Here is a 22,218-nt window from a genome sequence, read left to right as displayed (position 1 = left end):
AGCATCTGTAAGCAGTGCTCTGCAGTCGTGTTTGAGGAAGTTTCATGGTGATGTGTACAGACAGGTCCCTGATTCAAGGCACATCCACATTGAACATCGCTTCATGAATCCTGAAATGTCTTCCTCTTTTTCTGAGAAAGCAGATAATGGGCTGGAGAGAGAGCTCAGCAGTTACAAGCCCTTGCTGCTCTTTCAAAAGACTAAAGTGTGGTCACCAGAACCCTGTCCTGCACTGGGACTCCCGCTGTTTGCTTTCATGATGTAGAATCCCAGTGAACACACAGACACATACAGTCATCTGTGAAAGAATTAGTGAATAAATGTGTCACAAACTACTTGATAAGAATGCTACTCTTTCCAGAAGCAAATAACCAGGGCTAGCGTCGACGAGTTCCAGCGCTGTGGTTCATCACATAAAGGCACATGGCCTGAGGGCCACGTGGATGGAGGAAGGAGAGAACTGATTCAGACGAGGTGCCTCTGGCCTTCCATGTGTCCTGCTCAGTAGGAAACCCTCACACTCATGTGTACACACAAAAACGAATCAGTGTGATAAAAATGTAAAGGAAAACTGCCACTTACATAGCATCAGATGTTAAAGTTGACTTTCCCGTCTATGGAGAGGAAGTGTAGCAGTTTGCTTTGCACTAAACACTTAGAGGTGAGCGGTATCTACTGTCCTTAATCTTACAAGGAAGAGCAATTGTCTCAAAACTTCAGCGAACTCAAGATAGCTAACACTTGCTGTCAGGTGGAGACAAGAAAAAAAAATGGCAATGAGCCAGGACAGCCACTGTGATCTGGGAGCCTTGGCACTGACTTAGCTGTACTGGTTCTAATCATGACATACACCTTTGTCTCACGTGTCCCCCACGTCCCCTGTTTCTTCCTTTGCGCTCTCTCAGTGCCACAAGTCCCTGTCTTCACACCTGACTTGTATTCTCCCTCTGTAGTTAACCTACCTAAAATTCTCAAAGAGCAGAGACCGTTTCTCTTTCATGAGTGTGTCTCCCTGCACAGTTCTCCTCTTCACATAGCCAAGTATGTTAAAATAATTTGAACTCTTTCCAGTGATAAAGAATTGATAACGTTAATCTACCCATGTTTTCTTTTCCTGTAAATTATTTGATATATTTCTATGTGTAGAATATTCTAATTTTTTTCTATGAGTGTTTTATTATTAGGATAGCTTCATCTCCGAGTGATTGTGTTCTGAGTTCTGTATGTCTACAAACAGCCCCTGTCGCATGCTGCAGTACATTGACCTAATGAGTTTCTAGACATTTCATTTTAGAAACCTTATTACTGAGTACAGATTTTTTTTTTTTTTTTTTTTTGTGGTTGAGACAGGGTTTCTCTGTAGCTTTGGGGCCTGTCCTAGAACTAGCTCTTGTAGACCAGGCTGGCCTCAAACTCACAGAGATCCACCTGCCTATGCCTTCTGAGTGCCGGGGTTAAAGGCATACGGAACTTTCATCTGGCCCTTTAGAAAATGCTTAAGACCAGAAGTCCAGCAGTGACTCAAGTCTCAGCTCTGCTTCTTCGTATGTTAGCGCAGTGACTTTAGCAGGTCTCCCTTCATCCGTGACGTGAAATGATGGCCCTCACAGAGATGTCATGAAGTCTAAATAAATATATATAAATCTAAGTAATGTTTCTAGAGTGCTTAGAATCAGCCATTGAGTTCTGGATTTTAAAGTATTTTCTCTTCATTTACACGTTAAAATCACTTAGAAACTCTTATGGAGTGTTTTAGACATAAACATTCTGAGAAGTGAGATGCTTATCTCGGGGTCTTTCTCCTTACAGATATTTCCCTCTTCTGGCTAAACAGAGACCTGGACATCCAGAATGCGATGTCCTGACCAACGTCTTTGCCGTTCTCTCAGCAAAGAATTTGTCCGATGCCACAGCGAGCATCGTGATGGACATAGTCAATGACCTTCTCAACCTTCCAGATTTTGAGCCCACAGAAACAGTGCCAAGCTTGCTGGTGACTGGCTGTGTGTATGCCGAGGTGGCTGACGACACAGGTGTGTGCGTGCACTGCACCGCGCGGGTGACTCATAGGCGTCGGCGGTAGCTGTGGCCCCAGAACACCGTCAGCTGGTCTGGAAAATGCCTTGTTTCAGAGACGTTTGTAATCTGAGACTCATTGCACGGGTAGGAACGTGGATGACTGCTACCCAAGAAGTTCTTAGCCGTCCTCCAGGAAACTGGGAAATACTTCGCACTGTTGCACCCAGATTCTCCCTGTCACAGTACCCCAACAGTTCCTGGATTTACGGACCCTAAGGTCTTTTATGAATTTGTAATTTAAAAGCCAGGCGGTGGTGGCGCACGCCTTTAATCCCATCACTTGGGAGGCAGAGCCAGGGAGGATCTCTGTGAGTTTAAGGCCAGCCTGGTCTAAAGAGCCAGGAGTACACAGAGAAATCCTGCCTCAAAAAACCAAATATAAAATATATGAATGAATAATTGATTAAATAAATACATTTCTGATTTAGCTACTGGTGTCTCTCTTTTAAGGAAGAGAATGTTGTTTAATGATTAGAGTTGAAATTTAATAGTTGAATGCTTTCCTTGACTGTCATCAAGGGGATACTATATAATGCTGACGAAAGGTTAATTTAAACAATCCTTGTTTCAGAGCCTCTCACTGTGGGAGGAAGATTGATTCTGCCCCACGTGCCTGCAATTCTGCAGTACCTCAGCAAGACCACAATCAGTGCAGAGAAGGTGAAGAAGAAAAAGAACAGGGCACAAGTCAGTAAGGAGCTCGGCATTCTTTCCAAGTGAGTGACTGGCGTTAACGGTTAAGATTAACATTCAGGGGTTTAAAGTTTTTAAACTTTTATCTTGTTTGTCAGTTAACAATTTTTAACAAATTAGGGAAAAGGAATCTTCTAAAATGTCACCTGTAAGATGCTGGGTTTAAGCCAGAGTCAGACTAAAGATTTGCTGGTTCCTCCTTTGCATAGCTGCTTAATCAGACAGGTTTTCTTAGATTGCTGAAAAATACTAGAAAGAACAAACTGAAGACTCAAGCCTGTTTTTTAAAAAAAGTCTTTGGCAGTAAAATTAATAGTATATAATCAGTTTCTATAAAGGCAAAGTTATTTAAAAAAATGATTTTATCTTAAATTTTGATATAAGCATTATGAAACATTGACAACCTTTAACATTACTTTCCACAACATAAAGTGATAAACTGGGATCTGCTGGAAGCTGGAACATTTTATTTACGTTTCTAAGTTTCTGTAAGTGATCGCTAAGTTTTGTCCTGACTTATGGGTGCGGTAGTGGAAAGATGATGACCCCTTACGCTCCAGAAAGGCCAGAGTCACAGACCCGCTGATGCTTCCCAACACACTACAGCCTCTCCTCTGGGTCTCAGTTTCTCTCTGCACAACATGGGGCTGAACAATTCCTCTGTCGTGATGCTGCTGATGGAATTACATTGGAATATTGTGCGTAAAACCTTTAGTGGGTCATTTCCTTGCAACATAAGGAAGCATGAATTGCCTGCTGACAGCTCTAACATCAGGAGCCACCTAGACAGCCAGATACGGTGGAGATGATGGACCCGTACGGGGAGTGAGAGCGCCCGCTGCACAGCTGACGGTGGTCTGCGGCCTGGCGCTCAGAGCCTCCTTCCCCACATCTTCCTCACCTGTCCATTGTCTTCTTTAGGATCAGCAAGTTCATGAAAGACAGAGAGCAGAGCTCTCTCCTCATCACTCTTCTCCTTCCCTTCCTCCTCCACGGCAGTGTTGCGCAGGTACAGTTCACAGCGGTTACTGTGTCTTCAGAGGGTGCTATCCCATTAGGTGTTTTTGTTTATAGGTGATCTTGTTGGTTGATCTCTGTGATACATTTGATCCAGAAAACTTAAGGCTGTATAGAAGTCCAGCATTTGAAATACAGGGGGGATTGGGCTAGAGTAGATGGGAGACAAGGCGTCACCGGACACCGCAGATATAAGCCCGCCAATCTGTAGACAGCCAGAAGCGTTTGTTTTCCTCAGTGGGCTTATGCTGTTGTCTCTGCTGTGATTCTAAACCGGAGAGACGGTGCTTCAAACTTCTGTCCATCCTCATTAGAATTGAAGGAAGAAACCGTAACTAGATTTTGTGTTAAAATGCTAATTTTTTTAAATGCCATGAAATAATTTTTTTCTAATATTTGTAACTGTTTCCATCACTATCATAAAATATAAACTGAGCTGGGTGTGGTGGTGCACACTGCTAATCCCAGCATGGAGGAGGCAGAGGCAGTATTGTTCCAAGTATCAAAACCAGATCTTAAATAAGTAACACTTGTACATGTGAATGCGTGTGCATGCCTATAATGTTATATGGAATAGATATCTCTCCTGATTCTCAGGATACAGAGCTTGACATCCTGGTGACAATGCAGAACTTGTTACAGCACTGTCTGAACCCCACCAGCTTCCTCAAGCCTCTGGCCAAACTCTTCTCAGTTATTCAGAACAAGTTGTCAAGACAGTTGCTGTGCACTGTTTTCCAGGTATGGAGTAGGCATTTGTGATCCCAAATTGCCCTTTCTTTCTGTCCCATAAAACACTGGAGCAAGCCACCTTTGATCCAGTACGGTGTGTGTGCAGTTGAATGGTATGGGGAACTGAGGCGGTTAGAGCAGAAAGGCTATGGTTTTATCCATAAATAATTATGCTCATAGCCAGAAATGCTCCCGCAGACCTGCAGTCCCAGTGTCTGGGAGGGTAAGGCCAACCTGGGCTGTGCAGTGAGCAACTCCCTCATCAACTCCAAAAATAAACACATTGCCCTTTCTTTTCAGAGTCTGTCTGATTTTGAAAGTGGACTAAAATATGTTACAGACATTGTAAAGGTAAGAGAGAAATCTAATTCCTTTTTGACTTCAAAAGTATTGTCATTTTGGCTTATTAACCCTAATATCTATCCCTCTATATGATTTTCCCATTATATCTTATAGCTTAATGCCTTTGATAAAAGGCATCTCGATGACATCAACTTTGACGTGCGATTCTCAGCGTTCCAGACCATCACCTCTACCATAAAGGAAATGCAGACGGTGGATGCCGACTACCTAGTCCCTGTGATGCATAACTGTTTCTATAACATGGAGGTGCGTGTTCGCGGCTCACACTCAGACTGTTTTGATAGTACGCCACTAAATACAGTGACCTAATTCCTGAATTTATTTTAGAAAGAGGACAGGCATTTTTTTAGGGCAGATTTTTGTTTTGTGAAGCACTTTCTGCTACTCTCATGATTTGAAAGACGAAATTGTTGGTAAACACATGGAAGCATTTGGGCAAACATCAAGTATACATTGCCCGAGCGTGGCGGCACCCATGAATTTTATGGCATTTCAATATGCTTATTTTTAGGTTAACTGTTACTTAATAGTTTGTCTACTTTTATTGAAGATTTACAAGAAATAAAGGGTGTTTATATTAAGTGCCGTATTACTCAATGGAATTAAATCTAAAACGGGAAAATGAAGCCATGACTGTTGCTAAGCTGCAGGGCATCAAGTTGCTGTGGGGTGTTTACACTCTGTGATGGTCAGAAGTTCATCTGGGATGTGAGCAAGGGAGTTTCTATTTAGGGCTTATTTCTTCAGATAGCATGCCAAATTTCAACATAAGGAGTCTGAAACTGCCTGCTAGCTAAGTTGGGAAAACCTTCTCTGAACTAAGTTCTTTTTATTTTTTTGGAGGTGTGGGTTTGAGATAAGGTTTCTTTGTGTAGTCCTGTCTGTCCTGGAACTTGCTCTGTAGACCAGGCTGGCCTGCCTCTGCCTCCCAAGTGGTGGGATGAAGGCGTGTGCACCAGTACTACCCAGACGCAGGGATTTCTTAGTAGGGTTTTGCAGGTAGGTTTTCTAGGGGAATATTATTCTATGTCGTATTACCAGATAACAGCTACTAATTCTCGTTTTCAGGTAGGAGACATGTCTCTAAGTGACAATGCCAGCATGTGCCTGACAAGCATCATCCAGAGGCTGGCTGCTTTGAACGTCACAGAGAAAGAGTATAAGGAGATCATTCACCGGACCCTCCTGGAGAGACTGAGGAAAGGGTTGAAGAGCCAGACAGAGGTACGAAGCTCTGTCTGTTAGTGCTGTCTACAGGTGTTTTCCCTCTTCTGCTGTTGGAGGGCAGTCGGGTTAGTATAATAACAGTTGCCAGGCCTGTTGAGGAGGAGGGGTTCTTACTTTGAAGGAAATGATTTGCTTAAAATGTGAATAACTTTTTCTTCTGCCTCATCTCATCTCCTAGCAAACAGATGCGTTTAAAATACTTTGTCTCCCCGTGGTGTTTGCAGAGCGTTCGGCATGATTATACCGTGATCCTCTCCTGTTTGATTCAAACTTTCCCCAATCAACTGGAATTCAGGGACCTAGTGCAGCTCACTCATCGCCACGACCCGGAAATGGACTTCTTCGAGAACATGAAACACATTCAGGTAGGCACGGCTGTTTCTCCTGTCTTCAGACAGCTCTGCCTACTGGGGAAGGTGTCCCGGGGTATCCAGGTTCCTTCCCTGGTCTGCATGGCCGTCGCCCAAATGTGCATATGAGATAGATGACCATCTCCTGAGGCCATCATCAAATACAAATCATAACTGTCAACTTTCTCTGGTTTTCTTAAGTGTTTGGGTCCATTTTAAGTGATGTGGATTGCATTTCTGTAAACAAATCAACACCCGGGTATTTGCTTACCTAGTCCATGACCAGAGTTTCCCTCCTTTAAACTTTCCATGGAAAAAGCGCTTGGAGCTGAGGCGCAGATGGTTTTAGGAGTGTGTGCAGTAACCATTGCACGTGTCTTCTAATTCTCTAGATCCACAGACGAGCAAGAGCCTTAAAGAAACTGGCCAAACAACTGCTGGACGGGCAGGTAGTGCTGTCTTCCAAATCTCTTCAGAATTACATCATGCCTTATGCCATGACTCCAATATTTGATGAGAAAATGCTCAAGGTAAGCATTTAGGTCTCGGTAGTATAACATTGGTAACCACATTAATGTATTGTCGGAATTAGATTGAAATGGAAGTAGTTCAGATTCTTTAGAGCCTCTGCTGGCACAGGGTAAATGCTGTGGAAATGGTAAATACATTTTTATTCTGTTATTTGTGCGCACGGACCAACCCTCCACACTAAAAACGAAACCCCTTCCTAGACTTGTCTAGATGTCTAAAATGAGAAAGGATCTCACTGTGTGACCCACGCTGACCTTGAACTCTCAGTTACCCGGTCTCAGCTTCCCAGTTGCCGCCTCACCGGTGTGGTTTGGTTTATTGGTTTTCTGGTTGGTTTGTAGACCCAGTCTCACTCTGTGCCCGGCTGTCCTTGATTCATTGTGTAGGAGAGCCTGGTGGTGTTGGTGGGTTGTTTTTTTGGTTGTTTTTTTTGTTGTTGTTGTTATTGTTTTTGTTTTTTTGTTTTTGTTCTTTACTGTTTGTGGGGCTCACCATTCAGCTCCCAAATAAATCACACACAGAGTCCTGTTCTTATTTATGAATGCCTGACCTTAGCATGGCTTATTTCTTGACAGCTTTTCTTAACTTACCCCATCTACCTTTTGCCTCTGAACTTTTCCTGTTCTTACGTCTGTGTGTCTCACTTCCACTCCTCCTCCGTGACTGACTGTGTGACTGGGTGGCTGGCCCCTTCTTTTCTCACTCCTCAATCTGTCTTCCTGATCCTCCTCCTTCTCCTCTTTGCCTGCCAGCCTCTCCTCCTTGCTATTGGCCACGCATCTCTTTATTAGGACCATCAGGTGTTTTAGACAGGCACAGTAACACAGCTTCACAGAGTTAAACAAATGCAATGTAAAAGAATGCAACACAACTTTGCATCACTAAAAAAATGTTCCACAGCAGAAACACATGTAACACATTATCAACTAATATTCCACAACAGGCTGCCTCGAACGCATAGAGATAGAACTGCTTCAGACTGGCACGTGCTGGGGCTGTGGCTCCTTCCATCCTTCCCTCCGTATTCTTGAGGGCGGGGTGCTTCCCTGTAACCCAGTCTGGCCTTGAATATACAACTCTCCCTCCCAAGTAGCAGGACCACCACACCTAGCCTTAAAAGGTTCTTTAAATCCCGGTTTTAATTAAAGTCAGTAAGAACAATCAACCTAAGTGTCTAAAGGCACTGATGTGTGAGCAGACCCAGCTGGAGAGGATCTGCCTAGGTTTTTTTGGTGTTGGCACAGTGTCTCTTAGAACCTTCACCTTCAAACATCCTTGTGACTTCCAGGCTGTTTTCTCAGCGCCCTGTTGTATGTCTAGTCTGTCTGTCCATTCCCGAGAGCGAGCTTTAGACAATTTGCACTTCTCATGTTTGTTAATAAGGTTGGGTTGAGATCTACAATCTTGTTACTTATTTTTCATTTTCCTTCCTTTAGTTGATCCTGGTATTTGTGATTTTGTTTTCCTCTATTGCGTTATTGATCACAAAAGTATTTTTGTCACCCGCTTTTAACCTGTTTTAGCTGTAAAATACACAGTAAATATTCTTACTGCTTTATAAACTGCCAGTTGTCTTCTGAAAAGGTCCAATAGGGGAGAGTTCTGTTTGCTCGCATGTGTATGATTGCTGGTGTTCCTCACTCCGCCGTGTCCGTTCACATGTTCATGCCTTGGCGTCTTTTTCACTTGGCGCTAGAGAGAGGGCTAAGGATCCATCCTTAGCTGGGCCCTGCCGACGGTCTCTCCTTACTTGTGTGCACTGATTAGTGTTCGTTCAAATCAGAGAGCCTCTCGCCGTACCATGGGCCTACTACTCCCTGGAGACTGCAGCTGCCTTATGCAGCCTGTCTCTGTAACTTGGAGACCAGCAGACTCTTCTGGAGTTCTTCTATACGAAAACCCCACAGTCTCTGCATACGGGAAATTCAGGTCATGGAAACACTCACTCCCTACCCTTCCTCTTGGGGGGCACTGTGGTCTTGCTGCATCTTACATCCAGAGTGTGACAACTGGGTTTATTTCTGACCACTTCTAGTTTAAGAGCAATAGTGTGTAGGTTTGGACCTTGGGCACAGCTTTTTTTGTTGTTTGTTTCTTTTTTTTTTTCGCAAAGAATTCAGAGTATATTAATATTAATGAATATTAAAGAATTTAAAGATGTTGATCCTTTGCAGGATCCTTTGCAGGGATTGGGGTAGGAAAGGGTAAGTCGGATTTATTTGTCAATCACCCAGTGTCCAAATCGGTACTCTGTGACAGCGGCTGGTGAACTGGCCTGTGGAAGAACAGGTAGTCTCTTTCCTTCTGTAATTCCCGGCGGCCTGCGCCCTGTGGAGTTCACCGAATAACCTTGTGTTTTATTAGCGATTGCTCGTGCATTGGTGCTGTTGGTTTGTGTTACAGCATGAGAACATAACCATTGCTGCCACGGAGGTCATTGGCGCTGTCTGCAGACACCTGTCGTGGCCGGCGTATGTGTATTACCTGAAACACTTCATTCACGTCCTGCAGTCAGGCCAGGTCAACCAGAAGCTGGGCGTCAGGTACAGTCAGTTGTGTTGTTGCCGGATCTTTGTGAGATGGTCTTTGTGAGATGGCCGTGTGTACTCGCTGTCTGAATGTGGTTACTGCAGTGCTCACTATGTCACGTTCGCGTCCCCTCTCCCTTCATAGATGATGTTGCTAATCAAAGGGTCTCTATCTTTCTTGACAGTTTGCTGGTGATAGTGTTGGAAGCCTTCCATTTTGACTACAAATCTTTTGAAGAGCAAATGGGAAATGTTACAAGTGAAGAAAGTACGTTTGAAACTTCGTTAAATTCGATTCTTACTCTATTCTTGGGTAACTTGTTGGCAAAATGCACTGCTTTTTCTTCCCTTTGTAGTAAGGAGCAGTTACTGAGTCAGAGAGAAACGGAACTAGAGGAATGGCTTCTTCTTATGACATCTTAGTTGCCTGTGCAGGAGGCACATCTAAGTTGTATAATGTAAACTTCTGGGCCCCTGTATTTCCCTAGAGGTCTGACTCCCTATGTGTGGCGGTCTGTCTGTAAGTACCACAGTGAGATCCTGGGCCCAGACAGAACATGACTTCTCTGCCTCAGGACAGCTCTTCCTCCTTCTGTTTCCTACGCAGCAGCCTGCTCTGTCATTAGATTGCAACAGCATCAAAGCATGCCCGTCGCATTAAGACACAGTCAGACCCTTGACCTCCTGGTTATCCATCTTCCCAGAGTAGCCTGAATCACTGGACCAAGCCAAGGTGGAGGGGAGGGACTTCCATCCAGGTTGAGGATGAAGAGCATCTTTGACTTACAGTCCTTTATGATACTGAGCTCAGAGTTCTTCATTTTCTGGTTCCTGATTCCATATGTTAGTTTATTTAACAAGCCAAGTGTGGTGGCGCAATCTGTAGTCCCAGCGCTCGGGAAGCAGAGGCAGGCAGATCTCTGAGAGTTCGAGGCCAGCCTGGTCTACAAAAAAAAACAAAAAATGCTCAACAACAATGAGATGCTAATGAAGGCAGTTTTTTGAGCAGAGGGGCAGTATCTTGTCATCCTGACAGGCACCTGTCAAGAACCCCATCAGTTGCCTAAATTTTCACAGGAGAAGCTGAGCTTCAGCCACATAAGACAACCAAGTATTACAGCTGGTGAATGACAGAGAGGGGACATCATGGCCACCTTTTTTAATAGTTGGTGGAATAACAAGCACGTTTAGACAGTTACAGAATTTACTTCATTTAATTCTCAGAGGAATTTTGCAAGTTGGGTGTCTTCTTCCCACTCCCTGATGTGGAGTGGACCGCGCACAGGGAGTGAGGTGATTCACAGAGATGTGTGTTAACAGGGTCACGACTGGCTACTTCCCAGTACTTCACTGAAGTAAGCTAAATCCCAGAAGGGAAGTTTCTACATGAGAGCCAACAGCTGGGCCGGTCTTGTAAATGGGAGTTTCTGCTGTAGAATCTCTAGCCCACCGCTCAGGAAACCTTCTGTTGGCCAAGAATCCTAATCCCAGCGTGCTGCCCACCCCACCCTGCCGACTGTTCTCAGATGACCTGTCCTGACCAGGCCATGTGCTTTATAATTGCCTGTTTCCTTGTCTCTGTTCCTCATCAGACTCTGGACTGTGAGAAAGTGAAACCCACAGCCTCTCACTCCCTGCGGCTTCCTCCACTATTCTCCTACCTGCCTGTATTGGAGATCAGTATTAACCAGTGGGTGACGGTTATTCATAGAAAGGGCAGCTTTTCAGAGCTGCACAGCTTTGTCTTCATTGTCGGCATCATGGTCACCTCCTCTTCCTCTTTTCACCTCCACTGCTCTTTGTTTTGAGACAGGGTCTGGCTAGTAGCTCACCTGGTCTCAAACTTTTTAATCGTCCTTTCTTGACCTTGAGTGCTAAGGTTCTGGTTAAGATTGTAGACAGGTATAAACCCCATACCTGACTGTGACATTTCTTTATTTAGTTAAAGGTGACTTTTGTTACAGACACAGTTGAGATGGCTGAGGTACTGGAACATGAAGACACGGAATTGGAGCCTATGGATGAGGAAGAGAAGGAACAAGCCTGTGAGAGTTCGTCGGATGGCAAGGAGCCACTGGAAGCCCCCAAGACAGCTGATGCTGGTGGGACAACAGCTACGGAACAAGAGTGCATCTCGAAGTCTGTTTCTTTCCTTCCTCGGAATAAGGAAGAGTTGGAAAGAACAATTAAAACCATCCAAGGAGCCATAACTGGGGATATCCTCCCCAGGCTGCACAAGTGCCTGGCATCTGCGGTAAGGACTGCTCCAGCATCTCCTGCTGCAGCCAGGATCAAGTCAGGGGCAAAGGAGACAGTCAGATGCAGGGTACAGTGCTGGCAGGCCTTCGTGGTCCTTAGTGTTTGAATTTCCCCCAAACTCTAATTGTTACAGACCAAAAGGGAGGAAGAGCACAAGCTGGTCAAGTCAAAGGTCGTGAATGAGGAGGAAGTGGTCCGGGTCCCCCTGGCCTTTGCCATGGTTAAGCTGATGCGGTCCCTCCCCCAGCAGGTCATGGAGGCAAATCTGCCCAGGTATGTCATATGACAGGTGAAAGTTCAGAGAGACTCAGAATTTACTGCCGTGGTTTGCTGTAGCTCAAGTCCTAACAGACGGGTGTGTTTGTATGTTTCTGTTTCTTGGTTATGTTTCGCCTTTGCATTTTCTAGTGTTTTGCTGAAAGTGTGCGTCCTCCTCAAGAACAGAGCCCAGGAAGTCAGGGACATTGCACGCAGTACTCTCACCAAAATAATCGAAGATCTGGGCGTGCACTTCCTGCAGTATGTTCTCAAAGAGTTACAGACGACCCTTGTCCGTGGGTACCAGGTAAGTGTGGCGTTTCATATCACACAAGTCAGTACTTCAGGTCTGTCTTCAGTAAAGCTGACTGAGCGAGGGACTGGAGGGATGGCTCAGAGGTTAAGAGCACTGACTTCTTCCAGAGGTCCTGAGTTCAATTCCCAGCAACCACATGTTGGCTCACAACCCTCTGTTATGAGATCTGGTGCCCTCTTCTGGCAGGGACACATGCAGATAGAACAGTGTATACATAAATAATTTTAAAAAAAGCTGATTCAGCAAGCAGGCACCATCATTCACATTTGTAGTCACAGCTGAGTTTGGTGTAAGGAAACCGTTCTAAGTAAAATTCAGTATTCCTTCTTTCTGTGGCTTTTTCTGCTAGCATGCTAAGATCATACATATAGGTAGAGATCAGCATGTGTGTTTTAACAGTGTATGAGGAACAGGTGAAACCACCACCACATAGGTCTCCTCCTCCTGTATTATCGTTGCTTCTGTCTTTGAGGATTGGGAACTTCACACAGTAAGGTAACTTTGTTTTCAATAGTCGGATACATTGAAAAAAGTCAGAGGCGGAAAGTGGTTCCACCCTAGATGGTCACATTACTTCTTTGTTCTTTGGGCGTGTCTGCTAATGCTACTTCACCCCGAAGGACCCCCTTTAGCAATTACATGGAGTGTGGGACTGGAGGCAGTGGGGTCTTACTTCCTTTCTTGTGGGAGGCCTTTATCTCGCCTTCATTCCTGAAAAGGGAATCCCTCCTCAATATGGAATTCTACCGTTTTAAAAGCATTGTACCACTTCTTGCACTTCTTGTGCTGAGCTGTTCTATTTGCTCCCTTCCAAGTAACACGCTCTTCTTCGGCTGCTTTAAAGACTGATCTGTTTCTCAGCAGTTTGTGTATATCTCTGAGTGCTTTTTCCTTCACCAGTCACCGCGGCATCACCTAAGCACACCGGTTGCTTCTGCACACACTGTATTTTGTACAAAATTGTCCTGTCAGAGGGCCTTAAGTGGTGACCTGTGGTAGCATGTCTCAACTGCTCTGAGCAGTAACTAACACAAGGACCCTTGAGTTATGGCCAGCACCGTCATAGCCATTTCCATTCTGACTGTGTCTCTCGTCTTAGGTTCACGTGCTCACTTTCACTGTTTACACATTGCTGCAAGGCCTCACCAGCAAGCTGCAAGTTGGGCACTTAGACCCGTGTCTACCAATAATGACTGAGGTAAGATTCGCAGGATGCAGTTCTGCTTTCCCTCAGTGGGCAGTGGGCATTTTAGCAGTTCACACGTAAGAAATAAAAATAGACTATCAAAATGGAAATAGAATGCAAGGTTTCACTCAGCGGTGGGTGCTTAGTATGTAGAAGGACCCCCCCAGGTTTAAACCTCAATACACATGCACACACGTACACAAACGCACACACGCATGGAATTTACTGTCTGTGTGTTTTAGATTAATGGAAGTTGGAAGAGCTACGCCTTCATTGCCGTGGGCATTCTATTGTTGCTAGTGTATAAGTTGATTTAACCTTTTTCAAAATGTTGGCATTTCATGTCAACAGCATTTGAAATAAACAAAAATTTCCAGTTATCTCCAGTAATCCAGGTTAAAGGAATAATCAGAGATTCATCATGGATTTGTTTAAAAAGCTAAAAGTACCTTCAACCAGAGCTTTATAACATTAAAAAAGTAATGCTTAACTTCTAAAGTTAAATAGTTTAAATGATTTGGGAGGTAGGATTAGCAATATAATAAACTTGACACGACCTTTTGTTCACTAATTTTAGAATGTAGACTCTAATTTTTGAGTCTCAATTTCAAAATTTATATTCTTTGCAATGATTAAGTTGCAAATCTGAGGCTTTCTGGACCTCAGCTTGTTGCTCTGGGTTGGTTCTTGTGTTTCTGAACTGGTTTCTAAAGTGCATTGAAAATGCATGTGCTCTAGCAAAAGCTGCTCCTGTCCTGTTTCAGGCCAGTCTAGCTCTGATGGGGTCCTGCGGAGGGCGCACTGTCCAGACTTCTTGTGTGGGTCTGCCTTGCTGAGTGCTCATCTCTGCCACTTGTCCTTCCTTCCTTCCAAAGATTTTTAACCACGAATTGTTCGGTGCCCTGGCAGAAGAGAAGGAGGTAAAGCAGATTCTGTCCAAAGTCATGGAGGCGCGGAGGAGCAAGAGTTACGATTCTTACGAAATCCTGGGCAAGTTTGTCGGAAAAGATCAGGTCACAAAACTTATTCTCCCATTAAAAGAGGTAAGGAGTGAGATCCAGGAATACCGAATATTCTGTCTGAGCTCCCGAAAGAGTCTTTCAGGGCAAACACTGTCCATGATTCCTCCGGGTTGCCTTTGCGCTTAACAGACAAGTCCCGTGAGTTTCAGCCTTGACTTAGGTGCCATGATCAGCCAATCAGCGTCCTTGATAGGGAAAAGATGTCAAAGGAAAGGCAGTAAGGGTTGGAGAAGGAGTGAATTTTACCTCTGTGTCTTTGGACTTAAAACAACTCCCATATCTCCAAGCAGAAGAATGCTGCCATTAAATGATCTAAACATGGGGGCTGGGAAGATGATCCAGTGTTTACGAACACTGTCTGCTCTTCCAGAAGACATATGTTCGATTCCCAGCTCCCACAGGGCAGCCTTCTATAACTACAGATCAAGGGATCTGACACCTTCTTCTGGCCTCTGAAGTCACCAGGAGCACACAAGGGTGCATGCAGGCCAAACACTCATACACATAACTAAAAAGAAATAGAAATGTTCTAAGCACTGTTACAGATAGAAAATTGAGACTGGAGGGGTAGGAAGGAACATGTTTACAGAGACTCGGGACTTAGTTCTAGACCACTCTGCTCTTCACTTGCTTTCCGCTGTCTCTTTTTGCCCCAGAGAGAACGGGGGCTCTAATTTGCCCCCTCTCTTACTGTTTGCCGTGCCCGTGTAAGTGATAGCAGTCGTGATGTTACTGGTTCACTTTCTTACAGCTTTATGTAATAAACTAGAGCAAACAGAGCCATTTGTTACTCTTATCTCCAGATGTCTTCGTGGTAGGTAGCTGTCACCAGAGTGCACTTCATTTTATCTGGTGCTGACCTAAGGATGTTGGCTGTATTTTGTGATGGAAAGGGCTCATGCAGTGAAAGGCTGAGTGTTTTCCTGAGGTGACGATGATCCCAAGTTCCCATCAAGCCCCTCCGAGTTTTTCCTAAAACCTGGCCATCCCAGTCCTTAATTCACATGGTTCCTTTTAAATAGCAACTGTGCGTTTTATTGATTGGGGTGTGTGGGTGCGCGTGCACACGCCTACCATTCACCCCCATTAGTGCACTTTGCAGATACCTACAGCACTGTGCCCTGAGCCTCACCAGCAGGAATCCATGAGCACAGATACCAGTCACAGTGATCGTCTCTAGAGCAGAGGCTGCCGAAAAAGCACAGCTCTCCCCTCAAAAGGATTATGAGATTTGATGTTCTTCATTATTCTGAAGCCAGAAATGAGTGACCATGAATTCACATTACCTCAAATACCATGTTCCAACATGGCAACAGATTTATGAAGTTATAGTCACAGAAGAAACAAAGTAATCAAGACTTTTTAAAAATAGCTTGTAGGTCAGATGGTGGTGGTGCACGCCTTTAATGCCAGCACTCAGGAGGAAGGCACAGGTGGGTCTCTTGAGTTCAAGGGCCCCTGAGCCACAGAGTGAGTTCCGGGACTGCCAGGGCTATACAGAGAAACTCTGTCTCAAGAAAACATACGTAGATGAATGAATGAATGAAATACGCCGTGGAAACACTGGGTAGGTCAGTTACAATAAAGCGGAGAGCCCCTGTAGTAGCCCCTGTGTTATCTTAGCCTTGGCTTGGTGGAAGCTGGCACTCCGTCCTACGTTCCCCTACGGGATTCTCACAATAGCCACAAGGATGTGAGGTCAAATGGGGGTGCACGGTAATGGCCATTTGTGGGCTAGAGACAGCCTGAGATAATTTGTTTTTGGGCCTGCAACATTCTGGCTCTCCACAGCCACTGGGGAGTTAGTTGTTCCTTGTAGACAGTTTTCTTTTGGAGACTTCAGTTCACAGGGTTGTGACCAACTTCTGTTTTTTTGTTTGTTTGTTTGTTTGTTTGTTTTGGTTTTTCGAGACAGGGTTTCTCTGTGGCTTTGGAGCCTGTCCTGGCACTCGCTCTGTAAACCAGGCTGGCCTCGAACTCACAGAGATCCGCCTGCCCCTGCCTCCCGAGTGCTGGGATTAAAGGCTTGCGCCACCACCGCCCGGCTCCAACTTCTGTTTTATATGTGGTATCTGTTTGAAGATGTGGTGCTGTACAGTCTTTAGTTAGAAAATAGTGCACTGGGAAGCCAATACGTGGAAGAGCCATTGTGGCCAATGAGAGCACAGCTCTGTCCATCAGCACGCTCTTCTGTTTGCTAATTTAGATCCTGCAAAACACCACAAGTTTAAAACTTGCCCGGAAAGTTCACGAAACCTTACGCCGGATTATAGCAGGATTAATTGTGAATCCAGACATGACAGCAGAGTCTCTTCTTCTGCTCAGCTACGGTCTGGTCAGTGAAAACCTGCCGCTGCTAACGGAAAAGGAAAAGTAAGTTACCGGGGAGCCACTTCAGTCACCATCTCTGAAGTGCATTAATTTAATCTGCTGTAATGTGAAACAAAAGTTTAACTGAGCACGTCAGTGGACGCCTGTAATCCCAGTACTCAGGAGGCAGAAGAGTTGAAAATTTGATGCAGCCTAGCTTAGACAGCAAAATTCTTAGCTTTGTGCTGTTTGGGCTGAGAACCTTCCAAGTGGTAATTTCAACATAGACTGTTTTTGTCATGTGTAGTGGTGCATGTCTTTAACCCAACACTTGGGAAGCAGAGGCAGGGGAGTCTCTGAATTCAAGGCCAGCCTGGGCTGCACACATAGTGAGTTCCAGGACAGCCAAGACGACACAGACCCTGTCTCAGAATATAAAAAATAAAAAAGTTTTTGAAAGATTGTTTTTCTCTTAATGAGGTGGTTTAAAAGACAGTAGCCAATTATTTTCATATAATTCTCTGGTGCCAGTTTTATTTTAAATATTTACTGAATGGCAGACTAGATTTGAAATATATTCCTGTTCTGATTAAAACAGATGTAGAACTTAAGTGATCTAAAAATATCTCATGCCCATTCTTTGGATTTTGCTCTGTGTTCTGAAAAGAGACCTTGGCATTTATTTTCGAATTGTAACCCCAGGTATCCTATCCATTCAGATCCGCTCCTTAGTCTGCCCTCTGTTGTTAGGGGTTGCTGTAACCCTGGTCAGCCCTCCATTGTCTGCAGGGCAGGAGGAGACAAAGCAAAAGTAGCTGGGCCCTGGCAGTATTCCCCAGGTCTGCACAGCCGCACTGCTTCCCTGAAGCACGTGACAGTGCTCTTTCTCTTCCTCCTCCACTGTGATTGATTGACAGGAAGCCAGCAGCCCCTGCGCCCGATACACGACTGCCACCCCAGAGCTGCCTCCTGCTCCCCCCAGTTCCAGTCCGAGGTGGGCCAAAGGCCGTTGTGAGCAAGAGAACCAACATGCACATATTCATCGAGTCTGGTCTTCGGGTGAGACTCCCTTTCACCTCACGTCCTGTGTAGTCGTCTGCAGAGTCCCGGGCACTCCTCGTCTCTGCACAAACGCTGCAGACACACTGAAGGGTGCCTTTGTTGAGTTACTGTTGGTCTCTACCAATACTTCCAAAACTAGGCACCCCTGGCTGACCCGGATCTGTCTGTATAGACAAGGCTGGGCTAACACTTGGCAGCAGTCTGCCTGCCTCAGCCTGAGTGCTGGGATAACAGGTGTGCGCCACCTCTCTCGGCCCATCTTTGATGACCTGATAATTGTTAGAATAGCACGGTTTTGGTTTTGTTTTTTGTTTGTTTGTTTGTTTGGTTTTGCTTTTGGTGTTTTTTTGTTTTGTTTTAAGAAAAAACAACTGGTTATTTTAGTTCTGTGGCTGACATTCTTCCTGGTTCTTTCAGGCTGCAGGCTGCAGGCCCCTACTTCACTGTCCCAGTGTACATTACAGTGAGCCTCGCTTCCCTTCCGCTCTAAAGCCACCTCACTCTCTTGAGTCTGTGCCTCGCTCAGAGCCCTCAGGACAGGGACCGGGTCTGTCCTGGTCCCTGCTGTGCCATGCATCCGGCCAGGGCCTGGAGTGCAGTAGGTGCTGAGTGGTCATTTGGTGAACAGATCTCAGCTCAGGCTCGGTTCCCACACCCTTGCCTTTCTGAGCTCACTTCTTAGATTCCTTCATTTCCTTCTATTATTTTGAATAGAAGCATCTTGAAACGTTACATTCGTCTCTTCAAGGCCCTTCCTTTACCTCGCCCACCTTGTATTATGGGGAAATAATGTCAAATTCTTCTTCAAACCTTCTAGCTGCTGCATCTGAGTCTGAAGACTTCCAAGGTCAAGTCTAGTAGTGAGCATGTGCTGGAAATGCTGGACCCTTTTGTGGAAGTCCTCGTCAACTGCCTGGACGCCAAGGATGTGAAGGTGGGTGGTCCGTGTGCATTGTCTGTCCTTCTTGAGATGACCAAGTTTATAAAGGGATTTAGTTCAGCCGTCACGGTCTGCTTTACTGAAGATAACCTGTGGGGGAAGAAGGCTCAGTACGCAAAGTTCACGGTGTGTGAGCAGGGGGACTGGGTTTGGGCCCCAGCGTGTACATAAAGTCCCGTTTGGTAGAGAGCCCCTCACATCTGTGAAAGCCCTTTTAAGTATCTAATTGATTCTCAAAGACACCTGCAGTGATGTCCCCAGCCCAGTGATCTGCATCTTCACATGCTCACCGTTGTCGTTACCTTAATGACACCATCCCGACCCTGCATGTTCCTGAGATATATATATATGCTCAAGGAAGCCAGAAGGCACTGGATTTCCTGACATTCTAGTTGCGAGCTGTTTGGTGTGGGTTCTAGGAACCAAACCTGGCTCCTTCCTCTGAAGAGCAACGAACTCTATCTCCAGCCTCCAGATTTTGCTTTAATGAACCTAAGTCTTTGTGCACAGTAAACAAGTGCTGTACCGCTAAGATTTGTACCCAGCCCAAGGCAGATTTTCATGAGGAAGCTAGGGGCTGGCAGCTAGTCCTGACCTAAGGGATAAACATCTGTCTGTTGGACTCCAGAGCCCCCACCTCTCCACAGTCACACAGGCCATCACTTAAAGTCTCAGATTGAAGCTCAGGACTTTCAGATGACGAATGACTAAGGTTTTTGTTTTGTTTTTCGTTTGTTTGTTTGTTTGGTTGGTTGGTTGGTTGGTTGGTTGGTTTTTTGAGACAGGGTTTCTCTGTGTAGCTTTGAAGCCTGTCATGGAACTCACTCTGTAGACCAGGCTGGCCTTGAACTCACAGGAAAACACCTGCCTCTGCCTTCTGAGTGCTGGGATTAAAGGTGTGCGCCACCACCACTGCCCATTGACCAGGCTCTTTCTCTTCATAATCCAGCCCAGTGAGGGTGCCAGGATATTAGAAGGAGTGTGTTGGGTATTGCAGAGCTTTCTGACCTCTGTGAATTTAGGAATTCTGTCTGTAAGCACGGAGTACAAACACACTTTCTCCATCCTTGTTCTTCTCTATATTAAATGGTACTTAAGCCTAATTTTGAGCCAGTTGTCTCTCAACACAGAAGTTGTATGTGTATTTATTTTGGAGGTTTTGAAACAGACTCTTAACTCTGTAGCCCAGGCTGGCCTCAAACTCAAGATCTCCCTGCCTTGGCCTCCCAGGTGGTGAGATTAGAGGCTTACGCGCCGTGGCTATCTTTGTATTTATGATGCCCACAATGTACTGGTAATGTAGATCCACGGCAAAACAGTTACCTCTGGTCCTGCAGCCTCACTCAGCTCTGTCATGGCCTCTATATATAGTTTTAAACTAAGTCTCTGTCGTTCTGTTTACCTACAAAAACCTGGAGGACAGAGAAGGGGGTGGAAACTGCCAGGTTAGAGAAGCTTAGAAGCAGCCAGTTGACCTTGCTTTTTGGCCAGAGACCCAGCAAGAGACATCTCTTCACTCGTCCCATAACCAAAAAGGAAGCCCAAATTCAAGTTCTGGCTCTTTCCTTCCTGTGTGTCTTCTCTATCCAGATTGTTGGCGTCTCTATGGCCAATTCTGGTCAGCTAGTTGTTAGCCCCGTGCCCTGATTCAAGGTAAACCTAACAGTCTCAGGGTGTCACTGTGAGATCCAACTTCCTACAACAAAGGCAGCAGTGGTGGTAGCCGCTCTCAGGATACCCAGGAGGGCTTTGTATATCGAGCACAAACTTAGCAAAGATGGCCACATTGTGCTGTCATTCTAGAAAATAGAAAGCTATTGCAAGTTAATTTTTAAGAAAAAGTCCTGAAATTGTCCCGTCTACCCAAATCCTTAAGAACCTGGTAAGTGAGCACCTTTGTTTCCGCTCAGGCTCTACCTTCACTTGCCGGGATATGGGGGTCATTTCTTGACTTGGGGCTGGAGAGATGGCTCAGCAGTTAAGAGCACTGCTCTTGCAGAGGACCCAGGTCCATCCCTGCACCCACGTGACTCACAACCAGCTGTAACTCCAGCTCCAGAGGATCTGATGGGCTTTTCACTTATACACATAACATAAATAAATCTAAAAAGCCATTTTTGTAGAGTGAGAAGCTTTTATTCTGTGGCTCATTCTCCCACCATGGCCTCAGCACAGTCTGATAGATACTCCCTCATCTCCCTTTGCCCATGTCCCGAGTCATTCATAGCTCTACATTCTGTTTTCTCAGGTGATCACAGTGCTTACCCGTGTGCTGAGTCATTCATAGCTCTGCATTCTGTTTTCTCAGGTGATCACGGGCGCTTTGCAGTGCCTGATCTGGGTCTTGCGGTTCCCTCTGCCTTCCATAGAAACAAAAGCAGGACAGCTGACCAAGCACCTTTTCCTCTTGCTGAAGAACTATGCAAGACTGGGGGCTGCCCGGGGCCAGAACTTCCACCTGGTAGTGAATTGTTTCAAGGTGAGAGAAACAGTCACCCTTAGTGAGCAAGGACTGGGTCTACATCCCATCCGTCAGATTTGTTTCCTAGGTGTCGTTGAGGCCTTCTCATTTCCTTAGACCTCACTTTGGGGGGCTGCTGCTGACTCACTCTTGTGACTTACAGTGTGTGACCATCGTGGTCAAGAAAGTCAAGTCCTGCCAGATAAGTGAGAAACAGCTTCAGGTTCTCCTGGCGTACGCTGAGGAAGACATTTATGACACCACAAGACAGGCCACCGCATTTGGTCTTCTCAAGGTACGGTGTTGCCAAATGTTGGCTTTGGACGTTTGTGTACGCACATCAAATCCTGAGAATAATATGGAGCATACTACTTGAACTTCTGAAGTTAAACAATTGATAAAAGTTATTGTGATTTTCATAGATATAAGCTAATAGAGCATTTTTTAAAAAGAATTATTTGTTTATGTATATGGGTATTTTGTCTGCATGTATGTCTGCACACCAGACGAGAGCATTGGATCCCATGAGACCACAGCTGTTGGCGGTTGTGAGCCACCATGTTGGTGCTGGGAATTAATCTTAGACCTCTGGAAGAATAGCCAGTGCTCTTAACCTCCGAGCCACCTCTCCTGCCCCTAACATAGTACTGAAACATGAGGTCTATAGTGACCTTTTCAGAGGGGCTGGGGATTTGTCTCAGTGATAAGACATTTCTTTAGGTTGGAAAGCCCCTGGGTTCAATCCCTGGCATTGCATGCATGCATACATACACATGTGTGTACTTACATACATACCCAAGCCTGCGGAGCTCTGGACAGAATCATGTACTCTGGTTTATCATATTGGAGGATCTTTTTGCTGTTGTGCTATCAATGAACTGCTG

General features: G+C 45.3%; 1 protein-coding gene across 2 annotated transcripts in view; it reads left to right on the top strand.

Moving 5' to 3' along the window:
- Positions 1–22,218, top strand: part of Utp20 (UTP20 small subunit processome component) — a 73,787-nt gene that overhangs the window by 42,922 nt on the left and 8,647 nt on the right. For both annotated transcript variants that reach the window (XM_057757900.1, XM_057757899.1), the window contains exons 30-50: positions 1,810–2,033; positions 2,651–2,795; positions 3,694–3,781; positions 4,387–4,530; positions 4,822–4,872; positions 4,978–5,130; positions 5,953–6,108; positions 6,336–6,476; positions 6,854–6,991; positions 9,396–9,535; positions 9,706–9,788; positions 11,485–11,774; positions 11,913–12,052; positions 12,188–12,344; positions 13,453–13,551; positions 14,415–14,582; positions 16,768–16,934; positions 17,789–17,930; positions 18,751–18,867; positions 21,182–21,352; positions 21,498–21,629. In XM_057757900.1, coding sequence (XP_057613883.1) covers positions 1,810–2,033; positions 2,651–2,795; positions 3,694–3,781; positions 4,387–4,530; positions 4,822–4,872; positions 4,978–5,130; positions 5,953–6,108; positions 6,336–6,476; positions 6,854–6,991; positions 9,396–9,535; positions 9,706–9,788; positions 11,485–11,774; positions 11,913–12,052; positions 12,188–12,344; positions 13,453–13,551; positions 14,415–14,582; positions 16,768–16,934; positions 17,789–17,930; positions 18,751–18,867; positions 21,182–21,352; positions 21,498–21,629 — 3,046 coding nt within the window. The remainder of the gene's footprint in view (positions 1–1,809; positions 2,034–2,650; positions 2,796–3,693; positions 3,782–4,386; positions 4,531–4,821; positions 4,873–4,977; positions 5,131–5,952; positions 6,109–6,335; positions 6,477–6,853; positions 6,992–9,395; positions 9,536–9,705; positions 9,789–11,484; positions 11,775–11,912; positions 12,053–12,187; positions 12,345–13,452; positions 13,552–14,414; positions 14,583–16,767; positions 16,935–17,788; positions 17,931–18,750; positions 18,868–21,181; positions 21,353–21,497; positions 21,630–22,218) is intronic.

This window comes from Chionomys nivalis, chromosome 25 (genome assembly GCF_950005125.1).
Source record: "Chionomys nivalis chromosome 25, mChiNiv1.1, whole genome shotgun sequence".
Taxonomy (NCBI): Eukaryota; Metazoa; Chordata; class Mammalia; order Rodentia; family Cricetidae; genus Chionomys; species Chionomys nivalis.
The sequence above is the reverse complement of the archived record's forward strand: the minus strand, read 5'-3'. Positions and strand labels throughout refer to the sequence as shown.